Here is a 19,133-nt window from a genome sequence, read left to right on the forward strand (position 1 = left end):
GAATCTTAATGTCCTGCAGGAAGGACTCACAGTCAGTATTCCCTCTGACCTCTTCAGTTTTCATTAGGTGGCCCTTTAGAATATTGAAGAGATAATAAACTGTTTCAAACGCAGCTGTAATTATGGGACAGGACATGCCTCTAGGTAGCGGCCACTCCTCAGCTGCCACAGACTCTGGCTCCATCCCGTGCTCCCTGTCTCCCTTGACCATTCTACTCAACTGAGCACAGGCCAGGGAATAATTCTGAGCTCCTTTGAGACGGACATTTTTCTTTTTTTGGGGGGGGGATATGTCCCATCTTTCCGAATTATAGAAACTGAATCAAATCAAGTTGATATTGGAGCAGTAGCAGAGAACTTGGCTGGAGAGGACTGCTGCCGACAGCAGGCCCGTGGAACTCAGCCGCCCTTGGGCCCTGCAGACCTGGGAAATCCCAGGTTAGCCTCGGGTTCATTGAATCCGCCTGTCTCACCCTTTCCTATCTAATCTTTGGCTGACTTCACCCATATAAATGTACCTTTCATCAGTCTGACCTCACACATACCTTGCCCCATAAACCCTTCACAGAGAAGTCACAGACTTGGCGAATGCCCTTAGTGTTTCCATTTTTTTTCTTTATTTGGTGGTTTTCTTGTTGTTGTTTTGCAGACAGGGTCCAGCCTGGACTGGACTCAAATTCATGATCCCCTGTTTGGTGGGATTACAGCCATGTGCCTGCCACCACACCTGCTATGCTTGCATTTCTGCAATCGCGTGTCCTATTCCGACCCCAATCGCTATCCTTCTGGCCGAGTCACTCTATTGCCTTTACTTCATCTACTCTGTAGCCCATGGAATCACTCAGTTTGTTGAGAAGGCAGCGTTTTCTTTCATGGATTCTATCTTAATCAGTCTTGGTCTGTTTCAGGAGAGAGAAAGGAAGCAGCGAAGGAGGCCTTCTGCTTGGTCAGTTGTTAGGGTTGGAGCTGACCCTGAAGCTCAGTAGGGAGGGGGGAGGAAGGGAGAAAAGGGTTAGCTGGGTTAGGGGCCTCCAGAGAAGCTGGCCAGAACAATTGAGAACAAAGGCTGGACACTCTTCCGCTGAGGCCCAGAGCCTGGCCTTGGCCTTCCGTGAACAGCTCTAGGAAATGGCTGAGATTCCAGATTTGAAAGGAAGAGACTGGTAAACAGGAGCCAGGCTGAGAAGAGAGCAGCCTCTCTGGGTTTTAGGGAGGGGCCAACCTAGTCATCTGGGTGCCACAAAGCTTGTTTGCTTATGTAGATGCAGAGGAGAGGTGTCAGGTCAGGCAAGATGCTGAGAAGGCTTCATTCCAACCATCTTTGCAAGGCCTGAAACTCAGCCCGGCTGATGATGCTTCAGGCAGCTTCAGTGATGGGATGTGGATAAAAATCAGCCAAATGGATTGTCACTCACGTGTCAACACTGTCTGGGTTAAGTAGTTTTATGTCGAATCTCACTCCATTTTTACTCTAGATCTCAAGGTGGGATCTATTACTAATACTCCCAATATACAGAGAAGGGAACTGACTTTGAGAATGAATGACTCTGCCCAAAACCCCACAGAACTAATTTTCAAATCTTTTGGGGAAAAAAAGTAGACACGTTTCACATGGGGTTTTCACACCTTGTTTCCAAGGTTCTGGGTCATTCCTGTGTTCTAGTCTCCTGAGGCTCAGTCTAATCGTTCCTAGCGAATGGATCAAGAATGCATACTGCTCCCCTTCCTCGTTGATTTCTTGGCTTGCAACCCCTTTGGACTCTGTCTTCAGCTCCTCACTCCTCTATGTGAGACTCCACCTCTGATCCTCATCTCCCTATTAGGTGGTTGTCTAATGGAAAAGGATAGAGACCAAGAGTTAAGCATAAACTTCAAATAGAGCTGTGGGGTTGGAGGAGGAAGAGTGTGGATATGATTAAAGTCAGTGTGAGTATTTCATTTAAGAAACCCTAAATCAGACATGAGGTAACCCTCAGCGCAGAAGTTAGTGTCCAGGGTTACAGCTAAAGTGTAGAGGTCGGAGAGTTTCTCACCTCTGGTCCCCTCCCAGTTCTCAAAGGCACGGAGGGCCAGGCAGGAAGCATCCGTTTCCTCAAAGCCGCTTCCCTACTGGGACAGAGTCTCAGTCACAAACAACTACCGCCACCCACCCCTCCCCTCCTTCCCTTACTGCTGTGAGCTCGGAGCAGTGGGACAAAGTGCGTGGGACAAGGAAAGCAGCTGAGGGAAGCCATGGGCTCTGGAGGAGTGGGGCTCCTGGGGACTAGGTGGCCTCTGCCTCTGCTGCTTCTTCTCATCGTAGGTGAGTGGGGCCCTCCCTCTTCTAGCCCACACTCCTGGACTCCTGGCCAGATTTACGGCCTGGATCCCAGGCCAGCAGAACAAAAGAGGATCTCTTGTCATTAGCACTGGGAGTAATGACGACGGTGGTGGTGGGGTGTGGGCATGGGCACGGCTGTGTTCACAGAGACAGCTGTGTGGACCCTGGCCTGAGGACGCTGACCCTCTCCCCTCCCGTTAGCTATTTGGAAATAGATGTCCGGTAATATAAGCCAATCGGGCAGACTCCTACACAAGACGCAGAAGGGTGCAGTTCAGGGAGTCTCTCCCTTCTAGGAGGCAAGGCTCTGGATTCTTCACCTCAGATCCTAGTTCACCCCCAAGACCAGCTACTTCAGGGCTCCGGCCCAGCCACGATGAGTTGCAGAGCCTCGGGCAAACCGCCTCCCACTATCCGCTGGCTGCTGAATGGACAGCCCCTCAGCATGGCGACCCCAGACCTACACTACCTTCTACCTGATGGGACTCTCCTGCTACATTGGCCTGCTGTCCAGGGACAGCCCCAACATGACCAGAACAGCCTCTCAGCACTCCTGGGTGTCTACACTTGTGAGGCCAGCAACCGGCTGGGCACAGCTGTGAGCCGGGGTGCTAGGCTGTCTGTGACTGGTGAGGCTTAGGAGGGTAGGCCCAGGGTGAAGCAAAGCTAGGTTGAGCTGCTTGTATCCAGGGAAATATGAGGGGTTATCTGTAAAGGGAGGCCTGGCCTGGCGGAGGAGGGAGGGTCCTTGGGAGGGAGAACTAGGTTAAGTTGGACATAGAAGGCCAAGGAAATGGGTATAGCAGAATGCGGTAAGCAAGCTATGAGATGCCAAAGAGGGACTCGGGGGAGGGCAGGCATGATTCCTATTGACCTGATGTTCTCCTAACAGTCCTCCAGGAGGACTTCCAGATCCAGCCTCGGGACACAGTGGCCGTGGTGGGTGAGCGGTTGGTTCTTGAGTGTCGGCCACCCTGGGGCTACCCAAATCCTTCAGTCTCGTGGTGGAAAGATGGGAGACCCCTGGCCCTACAGCCAGGGAGGCACGCAGTAAGTGAAGCCCCCATTCCCGGGAACTGCTTTTCCCATACTGCATCATGTCCTGGGCACACCAAGCAACTGACACGCTCTCCAGGGGACATGTTCCCTGGCAGGTCTGAGACCTCAGGTTGCTCTCCAGCCTCTGAGCTTTCCCTCACATAGAAGCCTTCACGGAGCATCTGTGCCGACAGGTGGCTGGGGGTTTCCTGACGGTGGCAAGAGCAGAGAAGAATGACACGGGGATCTATATGTGTATGGCCACCAACAGTGCAGGACAACGGGAGAGCCGAGCAGCCAGGGTGTCTGTCTGGGGTAAGAACAGGAGTCGGCTGAGAGCCAACAGAAGGGCTCAGGAGATAATTCAGTGGGTCAAGAGCTTGCTTCACTTATGTGAAGGCTTGAGTTCAGATCCCTGCACCCACATAAAAGCTGAGCCTGGCAGGGTGTGTCAATAATCCAGGTACTGGGGTGGAGTGGAAACAGGTGGGTTCCCGAAGCCAGCCAGCCAGTCTCTTGTGGTGAAATCCAGGCTCAATGAGAGATCCTGTCTCAAAGGAAAAAAAAAAAAAACCAATAAGGAGAGCAATAATAAAGACTCTATTGTCAACTTTTGGTTTCTATATGCATACTCACCCGAGCATATACTTAAACCCACACACAACATCCAAGGTAAGGTAAGGGACTCCAGTTTGTGAGGTGGTCAGTCATGGGGTTTGGGTATATGGGGCTCAACCTAGGATTGGGATCCAAGTGGTGAGGCCTCCCTGTGAGGCTAGAATGGATACAGGAGTATTCTAGACCTGATCTGGGTGACAAATTTGTCCATGATGAAGGTATGTTCCTCTCCTCCATCCCACCCTCGTGTTCCTCTACAGAGTCACAGAACCACAAGGAATATTTGGAACTTCTGGCTGTTCGCATCCAACTGGAAAATGTGACCCTGCTGAACCCAGAACCCATGAAAGGCCCCAAGCCTGGGCCAACTGTGTGGCTCAGCTGGAAGGTGAGGCAGAGGACCCAGGAAGTGAGAACCCATCCAGATGAGGGCTCTCACGAACTCCCCAAGCACTTATCCCTACTCCAACCTCTTCCCAGGTGAGCGGCCCTGCCGCGCCTGCTGAGTCCTACACAGCCTTGTTCAGGGCCCAGAGGACCCCCAGGGACCAGGGATCTCCATGGACAGAGGTGCTTCTGGGTGGCTTGCAGAGTGCAGAGCTTGGGGGCCTCCGCTGGGGCCAAGACTACGAGTTCAAAGTGAGACCATCCACTGGCCGGGCTCGAGGACCCGATAGCAACGTGCTGCTCCTGAGGGTGCCGGAACAAGGTCAGGGATGGAGCCTGATAGACGCTGGGGGGTGGGATGGGTTCTTATCTATCCCAGTCCCATCTGGACATGCTGGGGGTGGGTGTCAAGGGGACTCCTCTTCTGCATGGTGAAGCAAACAGCTGTAAGAAGTGTCATTCCTTGCAGAACTCTGATTCTCCATCCCCCAGTGCCACTCTTGACCCTCACACGGTGTCCTCTCCTTTAGCAGTTCTAACTGTCTCTTCCTTTTCTGCAGTGCCCAGTGCCCCGCCTCAAGAAGTGACCCTAAAGCCTGGCAATAGTAGCATCCTTGTGAGCTGGGCTCCACCACCTCCTGAAAACCACAATGGCGTCATCCGTGGATACCAGGTAGTCTCTACAAAATGATGCTGACCAGCATACTCCTCTCCCCTCGAGTCCCACATATCTTTGCTTTGGCCGCTACAAAAAAGCATCTGAGCCCCCCAAAAAGAAAGGAATTTTGCTTTTGTGGAGCACATGTAAAAGGGCTACTTAGTCCTCCAGATCTTGTCAAGCGTTTTATAAGCTGCTGTCTCATTTCTTCTCACCAACAGCCTAGGTTTAGTTTATACATGGAAAGGCAGATTATGGTCATAGATGGAAGAAACAGAACAGAAATCAAACGCTGGGCTGATTTGCTCAAATCAAAACTTAAACTGGGTCAGACCTAAGTCTTTAAGCAGGCAAGTGTGTACTGGACTGGCAAGAAAAGAATCACCTGGGAACTTGTTAGGAAGGCAGACTCTCGGGTTCTTTCCCAGGTTCCCTGAATCAGAAAGTGGAAACTGAGCTTGGTACCTTTTTTTCACCAAGCCTCTAGGTCACTCGAAAGCACCATGAACCACTGGTCCTGGGTACATTTGGCAGATTATCTTTGCCATTCTGTCGTCTAGAAAGAAGTCTCTCACTTGGTAGAGGAGGAGGCATAGGGACTGTGGAGTTGTTTTGTTGGTCAGCCCCCAGGAAGATGCCAGGCTTAGGAGGACCGCATGGCCATCTGCAGATGAAGGGGTTGCTGCTGGGATGGTCCTAGGGCCAGTGGCTCACCTTCGTTTGCACCCCAGGTGTGGAACCTGGGCAATACCTCACTGCCCGCTGCCAACTGGACTGTCGTGGGTGAACAGACCCAGCTGGAGATCTCCACACGCGTGCCAGGCTCCTACTGTGTACAAGTGGCCGCAGTCACTGGTGCTGGGGCCGGAGAGCCCAGTAGCCCTGTCTGCCTCTTTTTAGGTGAGAGAACGGTCTTATCCATATCCTCAGCCCCCATGTCATCCTCCTGTCTCTGTTCCTGTTACACCTCCAGCGCCTCTCTCTTGTCTCTGGGTCCCCCATTGTCCCACTGGCCCTTTCTCTGAGCTCCACTTCCCATACAGAGCAGGCCATGGAGCAGTCGGCTCGAGACCCCAGTAAACATGCTTTCTGGACCCTGGATCAGCTGAGGGCCACCTTGAGACGGCCAGAAGTCATTGCCAGCGGTGCTGTCCTGCTCTGGCTGCTGCTACTAGGCCTTGCTGTGTGTATCTACAGACGCCGCAAAGCTCGGGTGCACCTGGGCCCAGGTGAGAGGGGAGAACCCGTTGTGTATAGATCTCCCTGGGCCCAGACAGAATAGCACAGGGGCTTCGATCTCTAGAAAGACTCTGGGATCTTCGTTTATCTGTCCCTCCCGTTTTTTTTCCCAGGTCTGTACAGATACACCAGTGAGGATGCCATTTTAAAACACAGGTGAGAGGCCACAAAGGAGTCCTGAGGAAGGGTGGAGAGGTCAGGGTGAGTGGAGTCTCAGCAGAGAACTGGATGGCGTTTCAGTCTCCCCTCCTACCAGGCAGCTTAGGACCCTCGTACCTGAAAGCCCTCCTGGACTCTGTGTGACAATGACTCTCTTTCACTGTAGCCCCTTGGCAACCAAGCAGCCTGAATCATAAAACCTAAATGTTTTTGCCAAAGGCTTCACAGTCGACCTCCTGGCCACCTAGCTGTTGTTCTTTTCGCCTACTCTCGCTACTCCTGCTATGAAGTGACTAGTAACTGGCAGGAGATGGCCAGCTCTAGTGCCTTGATTCCCTGGTGTTCCCAGTGTCTACCTGACAGTGTTTTTGCCTTCTGTGTATTGTCTGTCTCTTGAGACATCCACTTGTCTTGCACAAGCTGTACACTTCCAGCAGGGGGCGATCGGCACCTAGGTCATAGATCCTTACTCATTGTTCCAAACCAGGGCCAAACAATAGGTACTTGGGCTCCAACTGCTTGATGACCAGAGCTATTCTGTACTCATGAGACAAGATTCTAAGAAAACAAACAAAAAGCCATTCTCCCTACAGCCCCTCCCCCCCACAACACTGACTGCGTTTCACAGTAGAAAACGTTTCTTCTCCTTGTCAACTTTATTAGTCTTTGTGCTCTGGGTCTGAATTATTTGAGAAGCATTTATTGAGTACCTACTGTGTACTGGATACATCGGGGCCCCCCGGGCTGCCAGGTTCCTTTCAACAAGGTTCCAGGCTTCCTGGCATCATGGCCTGAGTTTTTCCTTTCTCTCTCTGACATCTCTCTTCCAGTTACCTCCTGCTTCCTGAACTTTGTCAGCTCTGCTTCCCTGGGACGGCTTCCTTTGTTCTCAAGAGCAATTCTGTCAGATCAGTTCATCCATTCCTTTGGAATAGTCTCCACCCATCAGAAACTGGCAGACAGGCGGAGACAGGCAGGAGAATGACCTTGAGTTGGATGTGTTGTATGACCCAGACACAGGGAGGGGGCTAGAGAATCCGAAGAAAGAGGAGCCCACACATACCCTATGGAGAAGAGTGTGGAGTGGGAGGAATCACTTGCTCTATTCCCAAGGAAACCTAAACTGTGGTTCTGACTGGGATATATGGAATCAGAACAGAGGACAAGGTTGGAAAGCCACCGTGGCATAGGAGATACCGAGGCAGGCGTCTGAACTCTATCTTGGTAAAGAGGGAGTGACTGAAGGCTCTAGGCAGAGAAGTAGTTTGATCAAAGTCGCTGCTCTTGAAGGATTATTCGGGTCTCTGGAAACCAACAATCACCAAGGCAAGCTTCTATTCTGCCAGCAGAGGGACTTAGGATTCCCTTGGCTCAGCTCACAGCACCAGTCTTATATGCAAGCTCTCTTTGTTGCTATTTAACAGTTGAGGAAACAGCGTGGCTCACAGAGACTAATAGATTTATTCCTTTGGATTGTACAGCTAAACTATGGCAGGTAGGGATTTCCAGTCCATGTTTGCCTGGCTCTATTTTGTTCTTTTCATCTCTGTATCTGTAACCGGTCTCTCTCCTAAGACTCCCCTCCCCAGCTCTGGACAACTCAGATAGAAAGATCAGGGGTTCCAGGTCAAAGGACCTTGGGGGACTGCAAAATGCTGAGAAGCAGCTCTAAGCTGGGAAGCAAACACTGTCATTTCTTCTTCCACTGCTGCCCTCAAACTGGAAGTTGTAATTAATTTGATTCCTATTCTTCTCTGCCTTGCCCCCGCCACCTCCACCACTAACTACCCCAGGATGGACCACAGTGACTCCCCGTGGCTGGCAGACACCTGGCGTTCCACCTCTGGCTCTCGAGACCTCAGCAGCAGCAGCAGCCTCAGCAGTCGGCTGGGAGTGGACCCTCGAGACCCACTGGACGGCAGGCGCTCCTGTGACTATGCCTCCTGAAAAGGGACCTCGGGGATGGAGGGGGGGGGGACAGAGTGCAATGTCCTCACCATAACTCCTTTTGTGTCGTTTATGGCAGTGATCTCCTGGGACCCCCGGAGCCCTGGTGTGCCCCTGCTTCCCGACACCAGCACTTTTTACGGCTCCCTCATCGCGGAGCAACCCTCCAGCCCTCCAGTGCGGCCAAGCCCCCAGACACCAGCTGCTAGGCGCCTTCCATCCAAGTTGGCCGGAACCTCCAGCCCTTGGGCCAGCTCAGATAGTCTCTGCAGCCGCAGGGGACTCTATTCCCCGCGCATGTCTCTGGCCCCTGCAGAGGTTTGGAAAGCCAAAAAGAAGCAAGGTAAGAGTGGTGAGAAAAGCCATGTTCTGGGACAGATGGGGGTGGAATTAAGGAGAGGTCCCCTGACCTTAAGCTGAGTGGGGGCTGAGCACCATCCCCAATCTCCCATTATCTCCCAGTGGACGCAAACCTCTAACTCCATCCACGGAGCACTCAGATGGGTGTACCCTCACCACGGGGTTTCTCTAGAGCAGTGGGCCTTGGCTCTGCAGTCAAGTTGACTTAGAGAACATTTAACAAGCGCCATTGCATGCCAGGCATGGGGGATACAAGACACATTAGGCACGCGGGTTTCCTTCTTACGAACTCCATCTGTGCTGACCAACAAACTGGAGCCTGGCCTAAGGTCACCAGAGCTGGGAAGAGCCTCAGGTTTTCCAGACCGTGTACCCCACACGTTATACACTATCTGCTTGGGCCCTGACTCTCACTTAGCTTCTTAGAGGGCAGTGTGTGTATGCACAGATTCTGGACTCGCAGACCGTCCAAGGATGAAAACATCCTTCGAGGGACACTGGGCCTAGTCCACTGTAATAAGAAGAGATACCTATAATACTTTTGTAACGGATTTAACTCGTTACTCCCAGCTGCCTGTTTTGACGTTCCAGAAGGGGACAATGACAATCTCCACTCCTCAAACGACTACCAGTCGCTAGCTGCTTTCCTTATTTGTTGTCATGTTTGCTCCCCGAGGTGGACGTGGCTTCTCTAAATTTACAGAGAGGAAAAAATTGACAGAATATTGGGTAACTTGTTCAAAATTACAAAATAGCTGTAGAGCTCACCTTTGAAGCCAGGGGGATCTGTCTCTCAAGGCTACCGACTTCTCTGGGAAACACTTAGGAAGGTCCCTGCTTTGGAGACATGGCACAGCACTCTGCCTGCCGTCGTATGGACTTTCTGAACTGCTCTGCGAGACTTGGCAGATGCTGTTTACAAGCAGAACAAACCTAACTTCAGTAAAAAGACAAGGGGGGGATTAAGAGTAATTAATACGGGCCCTTTCCTGTGGCTGTAAATATTAATAAGCTGCCCCTTCTTTCCCATTTTGCTCGGGGCTATTGCATTATCAATCTTGAGTGGTAATGAAATGCTAACTAGAAAGAGATGAGGTCATAAACTCAGCAGTGAAGCCATAAGTCAGCAGGCAGTGGACCCTGGATTTAATCCTCAAAACCAAGCAAACAAACAAACAAAAATTCCTGTGCAGAGAGCCACAATGACTTCGGTGAAATGCGCCATCTCTCTTGGAACGTTAACAGTTCTAGAAAAAGATGAACTATTTTTTACAGCCACTTATTTCTCTCTCCCTTCCTCTCCCTCCTTCCTTCCTTTTCCCCCTTTGATGCTAAAGTTTGAACCCAGGACTTCATACATGCTAAGCGCGTGCCCTACTATGAGCTACACCTTCATTTTTATGGCCATTTCATCGGAAGCATCCAGTTCTGCCGTGGGGCTTCCTGGTATGAGAATGAGGTTTTCACTTGGCTCAGTCTCACCTTGCCCCCATCTTCCCATCTCCCCGAAACGGTCAAGTATCTCAGGACAAGGCAATGTGAGAAGTGAACACTGTCAAAAGATTCTCTCTAAGAAGAGGGGTATTTGTGTTCACGGGGCAGAGACTGAGGAGGCGAGGAGCAGTGAGAGGGAACAGAGACAGGGACAACTGGAATACACACAGTCCAAGAAAAGAGAGCTGGTTTTGCAAGCATCTGTCTGGAGCCAGGAGCTTTACAAGTCTGTTGTCATTGAATCCTCAACACCATCCTTCGAAGTGGTTGCTTACAAATGAACTTGACATTCAGAAAGCTTGATGCATTTCACTGAGGTCACACAGCTAAACACTCAGAGCTCTTTCCAGCTTAGTAGCTGGAGAAAGATGGGGGCAGAGAGAAGCAGTTTTCTCTCTCTTTTAGGTCGAAGATTTAAGGTCCCAAGGACTGGATGAATACTCGGGCTAAAGACAGGGCCTGAGATTGGGGTCTGAAAAGCCCACTCTCACTGTCCATAACAGCCATCTTTCCCTTGTAGAGCTGCACCAAGCCAACAGCTCCCCACTGCTCCGGGGTAGCCACCCCATGGAAATCTGGGCCTGGGAGTTGGGAAGCAAAGTCTCCAAGAACCTTTCGCAGAGCCCAGGTGAGAGGGGATACCTAAGGGAGAAGTGAGGGTTAAGGCAGATTTTCAGGCCCACCAGTCCAGCCCCTTTGGGTTCTGCTGTGGCGTGTGTGTGTGCGTGTGTGCTCTGTGTGTGTACATGTGTGCTGTGTGTACGCATATGTGTATGTTTGTAGCTAAGTGGGCTGGGCAGCACATTTGTGTGAGGGGTGAGGCAGGTTTTCAGGCCCACCAGTCCAGTTCCTTTGGGTTCTTCTGTGGCGTGTGTGTGAGTGTGTGTAGTGTGCATGTGTGATGTGTGTGTGCATATGTGTGGTGTGGGTGTGTAGTGTATGTACATGTGGTATATATATGTGTGGTATGTGTGTGGTGTGGTGTGTGTGTATACGTGCGTGTGTGTATATAGTGGTGTGTAACTAAGTGGGCTGGGCAGTAATCCAGGCCTGAGTAGGTTGGCATCTGGACTTCATGAGATTTTAGAGATTCTTTTGTTCTCAGGCCCAAAGTCTTGTTCCCCAGAAGCCGTCCCCCGAACTGTGGTAGCCTGGCGTGCCCCAGGACCACAACTTCAACGCAACTCAAATGAGCTAGCAACTCGTCCACTCCCTCCGACACCCCTTTCTCCTTGTGGAACCCCCAGTCCCGATCCACAGACCCAGTAAGAGGCATGGGTCAGGAAATGGAGTTGGGACGTTGAGGGAGTAGGGCGTGTGCCTGGGATGGGGTGTGGACCTGAAGAACGACAAAATGATGACACTAGTTAATCTGCCACCTCTCTCGTCCCTTAACCAGGTGTGTGGAGAAGCCCCAAGTTCCCTCCTCTGATCCACGGCCAGCAGCCCCTCTCTCCATCCTTAACTCTTCCAGGCCTGCCAGCCCCCAGGTCTCTTTCCTCTCTTGCCCCAGCCCAGCTTCCAGCAACCTGTCCAGCTCCTCACTGTCATCCCTGGAGGAGGATCAGGACAGTGTACTCACCCCCGAGGAGGTGGCCCTGTGCCTGGAGCTCAGTGACGGGGAGGAGACACCCAGGTGAGGGTCCCGGGTGAATGGAAACTAAGCATACTGGGGAGCACACAAACCTGCCTCAGCTGCCCTGTCCCTGCTGCTGTGCCTTAACCAATGTGTTGTCTCCATTTCTGCCTTTAGGAACAGTGTATCGCCTATGCCAAGAGCTCCTTCGCCCCCAACAACCTATGGCTATATCAGCATCCCAACATCCTCAGGACTGGCAGACATGGGCAGAGCTGGTGGGGGGGTAGGGTCTGAGGTTGGGAACTTACTGTGCCCACCTCGACCCTGCCCCACCCCTACCCCCAGCGAGGGCTCCCTGGCCAACGGCTGGGGCTCAGCTTCTGAGGACAATGCTCCCAGCGCCAGGGCCAGCTTGGTCAGCTCTTCTGACGGCTCCTTCCTTGCAGACGCTCACTTTGCCCGTGCCCTGGCAGTGGCTGTGGATAGCTTTGGTTTTGGTCTGGAGCCCAGGGAAGCTGACTGTGTCTTCACCGGTATGTGGGGCCACCTGCCTCCCTTAGAGTGGACACAGCTCCCTTTCTCCCTAACGAAAAGTCAAGGCTTCCTGTCCCTCATTGCCCTCACTGTCACTTGAACAATTCATATTGTCAGGCAGTGGTGGTGCTAATTCCAGCCTTGTGGGGCAGAGGCAGGCGGATCTCTGTGAGTTTGAGGCCAGTCTGGTCTACAGAGTGAATGCCAGGACAGGCTCCAAAGCTACACAGAGAAATCCTATCTCAAAAAACCTATTAGTGTTAGTGAGATGCGGTAGCATATGCCTGAAATCTCAGCATTTGGGAAGATGACACAGGAAAAATATAAATTCCATGCCAGTCTGAGCTACATAGTAAGATTTTATCTCAAAAAGGAGGAAAGGTAGTTTTTCCTAAACAATTGGTATGTCCTGGGTACTTGAGGAAATGCTTCCTATGCATTAGTAAGAACTCCAGGAGAAATATTCTCTACCTTTCTCTTCCAAACCAGGAAACATTAGGTCAGACAGATATTTAAACTTGCTCAAGAGACCCCACAGATCAAGGACAAATGGTTCAATTCAGCAGGGTGGCCTCCACCTCCAGGACCATTCTATTCCCCAGATGTCTCAGTCTCTCTCCATGTCAGCAGGAGGTGATTTCACGCACACACACACACACACACACACACACACACACACACACACACACACGAGATCCTGCATGCCTATCTTACCCTTACTCCACCTTTTGGCCTCAAGACAAACAATGAGGCTCACAGGAAATGACAGGGCAAAAATTATCCAGGTCAGAATTGGCCGTCACACAGGGAAGAGCCACCCAAGACTAGTAAAGGAAGTGTCCAGAAATGGTCTGGGAGGAAGCACGTCAAGCTGCTCTGTTAAGAAACACCTGTGTCAGGCCCCGGGGCCGCAGCTGCTGGGACGGATGGACTGAGAGGCCAGGTTACATTTAGGAGGAATGGCGTAGGTGTACCCTAAACAAGTCCTAAGCTAACTGCTGTAAATGGGGTCCTTAGGAGCTAAAGGTGGAACCTTCTGCTGAACATCTTCCTCCCTTACCAGATGTTTCCTCACCGCCCTCCCCTCGGGATGACCTCTGCCTGACCCGAAGTTTCTCTCTGCCTCTGTGGGAGTGGAGGCCAGACTGGCTGGAGGATGCTGAGATCAGCCACACCCAGAGGCTGGGGAGGGGGCTGCCTCCCTGGCCTCCTGACTTTAGGGTCCCTTCCCAGCGAAGTCAGCTCAGCGGTGCTGTACCCAAGACTGGTGGTAAGCCTCTGGCTGGATGGCTGGCTGGCTGACATGTGAGCCTGGTTGAGAAACTCTGCAGAAGAGTCAAAAGGGAGCCTAGGATCTAGTACTAATTCTATTCTCCTTCAACTTCCAGACTGGCTGGCTGGCTGGCTGACATGTGAGCCTGGTTGAGAAACTCTGCAGAAGAGTCAAAAGGGAGCCTAGGATCTAGTACTAATTCTATTCTCCTTCAACTTCCAGATTCCTCCTGAATTGTCCCTGTGATAGCCAGAAGAGCATCCATACCATTCCCCTGTCTGTCCCCAGGCCTTCCCACGGGTGTAGGTCTTGGCCTATGCTTCTCTGTAGTAGAGGTTCATTACCACTGGGCTTCTGGAGAGTTCTGTCACTGGGATTGTTAAAACAAAAAGAAAGCAAAACAAAATATGATCTTGGGAGACTTGGATTCCCACTGAGAACAAGCCAACATCATCATGACATCAGATTCACTCCTCACAACCAGGGCATTTGCCCTAAGTGAGCCTGACTCTTGATCTCCCGTCCATGTGGATCACAGGGAGAAGAGAAGCCAACAGTGTCTTCACGAAGGACAGAAATGCTGTTGGAGAGGGCTATGGTGGAGAACACTTAGGAGCCTTCTCATCTCTACCTGGACTACGCACTTAGAGGCCAACTCAGTCCTTTTCCCAGCCACACCAGGCAAGGAAAGTAAAGGAGGAACATCATGGACACAGTGGGCCCTATCTAGTATCGCAGCCAACACTTCAAAGTTGCATTGGTGGAGCAGACTGAAGGAAAAGAATCAGGAGAACTTGGAACCAAAGCACTAACCTCATGCCATTGTCACTGTGAGCTTCAGAAACTTGATTCTATAAAACTATAGACTTGAGTTCTATGATCTCACTCCTTGGGTTCTATTTTGGGAAGGGCACCTGCAGAGATGTAAGAGTTATCTGACTACAAAGAGAATCAAGTATTCATCGTCACTCAGGGAATGTCCTCATTTCTGGTCTTCAATTGAAGGGAAATGAGGTATATCCAGCAAGTTAGGCAGAATGCAGTTGAGAAGAATGAGGGTGTCTAAGGGTCTGTGTGTCTTGGGGAGCCAACTCCTGTTTCCTGCAGTCCCAGCCCTGCTCCCTAAAGTCCAGTTCCAGATGGCGTCTTAAAAACAGTCAAACAGCTGAATTCCACAAAAGGTATAATCACCCGGGGTGCTTGGCTGTTTAAACAAAACGAATCATTGAAAGCCACTAGAGGGCAGGCTACCTGCATATCTCTCTCTCTCTCTCTCTCTCTCTCTCTCTCTCTCTCTCTCTCTCTCTCCACACACACACACACACACACACACACACACACACACACACACACGGTGGGAAAAGTCATGGACAGAACTCAGGAGTTAGGCCTGTGCTGTAGAGCATCATCATGGCCAGAGAATATACCTCTGGTGTGTGTGGAGGGTGTGTGACTCAGTAGCAGGCCCAGTGTTGCTAGTTCCCTAAACCCAGCAACTCTTCCTGGAGACCACTCAGGAAGTCAAGCCAGTGTGACCAGGGAGACAGATCCCTGAGCCATACTCACAGGTGTGACCAGGGAGACTGATCCCTGAGCTGTGCTCAGTGAACCATCCTGACTGGATTGCACGGTCTTCAAAGAGCAATTAGTACTCCCGATATAAGTCCATCAATTTGTGCTGTTTTAAATTTTTTTTTCTCCTTACTTTCTGGCATAATTCCTCTTGAAACCACCCCAACTCTGTTCGCCATACTGACAGGAAGAGGGGATTTGCACACACAAACGGTCAGGTAAAAGAGGAGGGCCAGGTCGTGACCCTGGGGGTCCAAGCTAATTAGAGAACCAAGAATGAAGCAGGCAGGAAGCAAGGAAGACTTCAAGCCGCCAGCACGTGGGTGACCTGTGGGGCGAGAGTGACGGTGGCCGCGGCATAAGTCTATGACAGACAAACTCTAGATCCGGTGTCGTCAAGAGGTACCGTTTGCAGATCCCATGAAGGAGCCTGGGGCCACGCAGAAAGCGCCTTTCTTTTTGACTGGGATTTCACTCATACACTCCTATTTTTGTTGTTGTTGTTGTTGGAGACAAGGTTTCATGCAGTCCAGGCTGACCTCAGACTTGCTATAAAGCTGAGACTAGCCTTGAACTCCTAATCATCCTGCTTTCGTCTCTCCAGTGAGGGATTACGGGCAAATACAACCAAACTGGCTCTCTTTGGAACAAAACAAAAAACCAAAAACTTGTATTTATTGTGAGGCAAGTGTTCTCTTATAAAAGAACAGACAGGCCCTGGAGGAGGGCACCGAAGAACTTGGTCTAGTTCTCCGAAGGTGTGACAATGATCTATGTATTGGTTATTTGAATATACCTATAGTTGTAACAGGGTATTGTGGTTTAGAAAAACTGTCCCTCCAATAGACCTAAATTGTGAAGGACTGTACCCTAGCTGGTGTCACTACTGAGAGACAACTCGATCACAAAGGCACTGACTTCATCTATGGCAGTGGTTCTCAACCTGTGGGCTGAGATTTCTTTGGGGGGGGGGGACAAACAACTCTAGATCACCCTGTATATCAGAGACTTACATTATGATTAATAATAATAGCAAAATTACAGTTAAGAAAAAGCAATGACAATAATTTTATGGTTGGGGGTCAGCACAACATAAGGAACTGCATTAAAGGGTTGCACCATTAGGAAGGTTGAGAACCACTAATCTGGGGGCAGCTAAGAGGTATGGCATGACTGGAGGAAGTCACCGTGATCATGTCTTTGAAAAAGACATGTCTTGACTGCTTCTGGGCTTCTTTCTGCTTCCTGGTTGTCAGGAGGTGAGCAGCTCGGCTTCAACACGATGCTCTGCCTTACCACAGCCAAAAAACACAATTCAGCCAACCAGGGGCTCAGCCCTGAAAAGCTGAGCCCAGAGAAACTTCTCCTCCCTTAAGCTGTTTGTGTGTCAGTGAATAGTGGACTAACACACTGGTGGATGGTGGCTTCGGTTCCTCTGGGAAGCAGGCCAGGCCGGTGTCACTTATCATCTGTCCCCATCTTGTGATTTTGAAAGAAGCTCAAGAGGATGCAGAAGCAACCACTGTGATTTGATCTACAGACCTCCCAGCCCGCTCTGCTCACAATACTGACAAAACAGACAAGGAGGGCCCAGGGCTCAGGGCTCAGATCAGACACCTTTTTTTTTTTTTTTTTTTTTTTTTTGGTTTTATACAAACATATCTCAGTCAGAAAAAAGATGGAAAAAGACGGAAAGGAAGGAGCTAATTCTCCGGCTCCCAAGACAACTAAAGCTGCTGAGGACAGTGGGCTCCAGTGAGTCTCAAGCATCATTGCTGGGAGGAAAAGCAGCCAGCCCCATCCTTGCTCCTCTTGGCTCACGTCTGTTGACCAGGGACGGTGTGCTCACCCTCTCCCTGTGGAACTTTCAATAAGCTCATGCTTCATGAAGGGTCATCTTGGTTCCTATGGAGAAAGGGGTATGGAGGGGAAGCAGTGCTATTTTGTGGCAGGCCACACATAAGAACGGATCGGTCTTTCCACTAATCCATTCTATGCAGATCCAGGCTCCACTCTTGCACGTCATTCTGCCCTTACCCCTTGTCATTTCTTCTCAGGGATCCCTCCCATACAACCGCCTCTGGGCCCTCTCTCTTCCTTCTCCTCAGCAAGTCCTTCACTATTGCCTGTTTCACTTTGGCCTATTCTCCCACCCTCTACTTCTGTCTCTTTAGGATCCCTGGTTCCCACCTCTCGACGTTTCTGTCCTGGCCTCTGGCTCTGGCTCCGGCTCCGACTGCGTCCAGGGCCCCGAGAGCCCCGAGACCCTCGAGAGCTGTTGGAACCCCTGGAAGAATTACTGCCAGCAGTAGAACAGGTGCTGGTACCCTGGCCATGGCTCAGGAAGCTCGGTCTGCCGTATGGGAGCCAGGTCTCTTCTGTGGTACAACTCAGAAGTGCGGCTGGGCCCGTGGAGGGAAGCAGACTGTCAACTTCTGTCCACCAGCCACCCTGTGCATTCTCCCAACTCTGGGTAATGACTGAGGGGCAGGTGCTAGGCTCTGACAGGTCGAGAGCTAAGGAGAAGCAGAACCTAACACATGACCTTGACATGACAGGGGTTCGGAAACATGTGAGGAACTAGATCACAGAGAATTTAGGGAAGCAGGGACACCAACCAGACCCCACTCTTTCCTCATCCTTAGTTTCAGTCCTGGAGAGTCATCTTGGGGACGGACTCTGAGGACTTTGCTTAGAGCGTGTGAGATACAAGAGCCAACGTCAATGTTGACCAGCTGCATTAACCCAGCTGAAGGTAGCAGGTGAGCTGGGGACCCTGGGGACTGTGTGAGCTTCCAGTCTTCCCCCCCGCCCCCCCCCCACTTGCCTTACCATCTGGGTGGGGCCCGACGTGGTAAGGCACAGCCTGTACCACTCGCCTCTCGCGGCTGCGCTCTCGCTCTAGGGAAGACGTGCTGCCTGCTGCTCTCGGCCCCAAGGGCCAGCTGGTTTCTTCCTCTGGTGGTGGCAAGGGTGGTGGGGGCAAGTCTGGGGAGAAACCTGTTTTTAGCAGAATCTCCTGCTTCTACTTACACCGACACACCTCCTACCCCATCGCTGACACTGGGAGGCAAGGAAATGACCCAAGGTCTGGTGCCACCTACTCCACTCCTTCTCCTTTCCTGCCCATTCCCTCTACCGGCTGTCACCATCTCCCACATCCAGGGCTCCCCTCACCCTCACCCCCAGGACTGTGCTCCCTTCTGTAAGGAAGAGCCTTGGCTTTCTTCCGGATTCGGGCACGGTGTCCATGGAGTGGGGGTGTCATCTCTCCAGTCACCTGGCGGGTTCTCCCTGTCGTGTTAGGAGACAAAAGAGGAGCCAGCATGGGAAGACATTGAGAAAGGGGGTTGAAGGGAAAGGGAAAACAAGCTTTGGTGTGTGGAGAGGGCACAGTGATCTGGGAGCAAACTGAGTGTCAACAGACTCACCTGGGGCACTGCTGGGTGGAGTAGGCACAGGGCTGCAGCTGAGGTGATAGGAGACGGTGGGGCCAGCAGCCAGGCCAGCAGGCCTCCCTTCGAGGCTACTCAGAGTGGGCTGGGATACACTGAAAGGAGAACTCGGCCCAGGGTGCGCCCTCCTGCAACGACATAAGGTCTCAGCATTTGTTCACCCCACAAAACCCCAGGGCTTGCTGCATGCCAGGCACTGAGCTGCGTGCTCAGCCTGATACGCAATAGTCAAGGCGTGATCTGTCTGCCACAAGGCCCCATACTAGGGAAGCCCTAAGGACATCCATGTGTGCATGCAATGCCTTGGATGTTTGCAGACCCACTCCAAGGAGAGACAGCCTGAAAGACGAGGGAGAGTTCTGTCAGACTTTGCCTTCCTCTCCACCTCAGGCTCTCGCTTGAACACAGCTATGAGGCCTCTGTATTCTCTTCACCTAGCCACCCACCCACCCCACCCTCCCACACCCCCTCCCACCCTCCCATCCGTCCACTGAATGAAT

General features: G+C 51.6%; 2 protein-coding genes across 8 annotated transcripts in view; one reads left to right on the forward strand and one right to left on the reverse strand.

Annotated features, from left to right (window-relative positions):
* Positions 1 to 2,126: 2,126 nt before the first annotated feature.
* Positions 2,127 to 14,845, forward strand: Robo4 (roundabout guidance receptor 4). Its single transcript, XM_050125684.1, has 18 exons — positions 2,127 to 2,302; positions 2,617 to 2,949; positions 3,213 to 3,370; positions 3,553 to 3,673; positions 4,237 to 4,364; positions 4,457 to 4,685; positions 4,924 to 5,036; positions 5,753 to 5,921; positions 6,065 to 6,250; positions 6,374 to 6,416; positions 8,213 to 8,349; positions 8,446 to 8,709; positions 10,741 to 10,848; positions 11,326 to 11,485; positions 11,620 to 11,856; positions 11,974 to 12,332; positions 13,397 to 13,603; positions 13,829 to 14,845. Exons 1-18 carry the CDS (start codon positions 2,233 to 2,235, stop codon positions 13,837 to 13,839), a joined length of 3,033 nt encoding a protein of 1,010 aa, XP_049981641.1. The 5' UTR covers positions 2,127 to 2,232; the 3' UTR covers positions 13,840 to 14,845.
* Positions 14,846 to 16,179: 1,334 nt separating this feature from the next.
* The window catches only part of Robo3 (roundabout guidance receptor 3), an 18,842-nt gene continuing 15,888 nt past the window's right edge, over positions 16,180 to 19,133 (reverse strand). For 5 of the 7 annotated variants that reach the window (XM_050125677.1, XM_050125682.1, XM_050125676.1 and 2 more), the window contains 5 exons: positions 18,610 to 18,761; positions 18,362 to 18,472; positions 18,011 to 18,178; positions 17,369 to 17,580; positions 16,180 to 17,083 (listed from right to left, as the gene is read on the reverse strand). In XM_050125677.1, the coding sequence (XP_049981634.1) occupies positions 17,072 to 17,083; positions 17,369 to 17,580; positions 18,011 to 18,178; positions 18,362 to 18,472; positions 18,610 to 18,761 (655 nt within the window). In that variant the 3' untranslated portion in view covers positions 16,180 to 17,071. The remainder of the gene's footprint in view (positions 17,084 to 17,368; positions 17,581 to 18,010; positions 18,179 to 18,361; positions 18,473 to 18,609; positions 18,762 to 19,133) is intronic. The other 2 variants (XM_050125679.1, XM_050125680.1) reach the window with 1 other exon arrangement.

The sequence above is a fragment of the Alexandromys fortis genome, unplaced genomic scaffold (assembly GCF_014885135.2).
Source record: "Alexandromys fortis isolate MF-2015 unplaced genomic scaffold, M_Fortis_MF-2015_v1.1 scaffold_253, whole genome shotgun sequence".
Classification (NCBI taxonomy): Eukaryota; Metazoa; Chordata; class Mammalia; order Rodentia; family Cricetidae; genus Alexandromys; species Alexandromys fortis.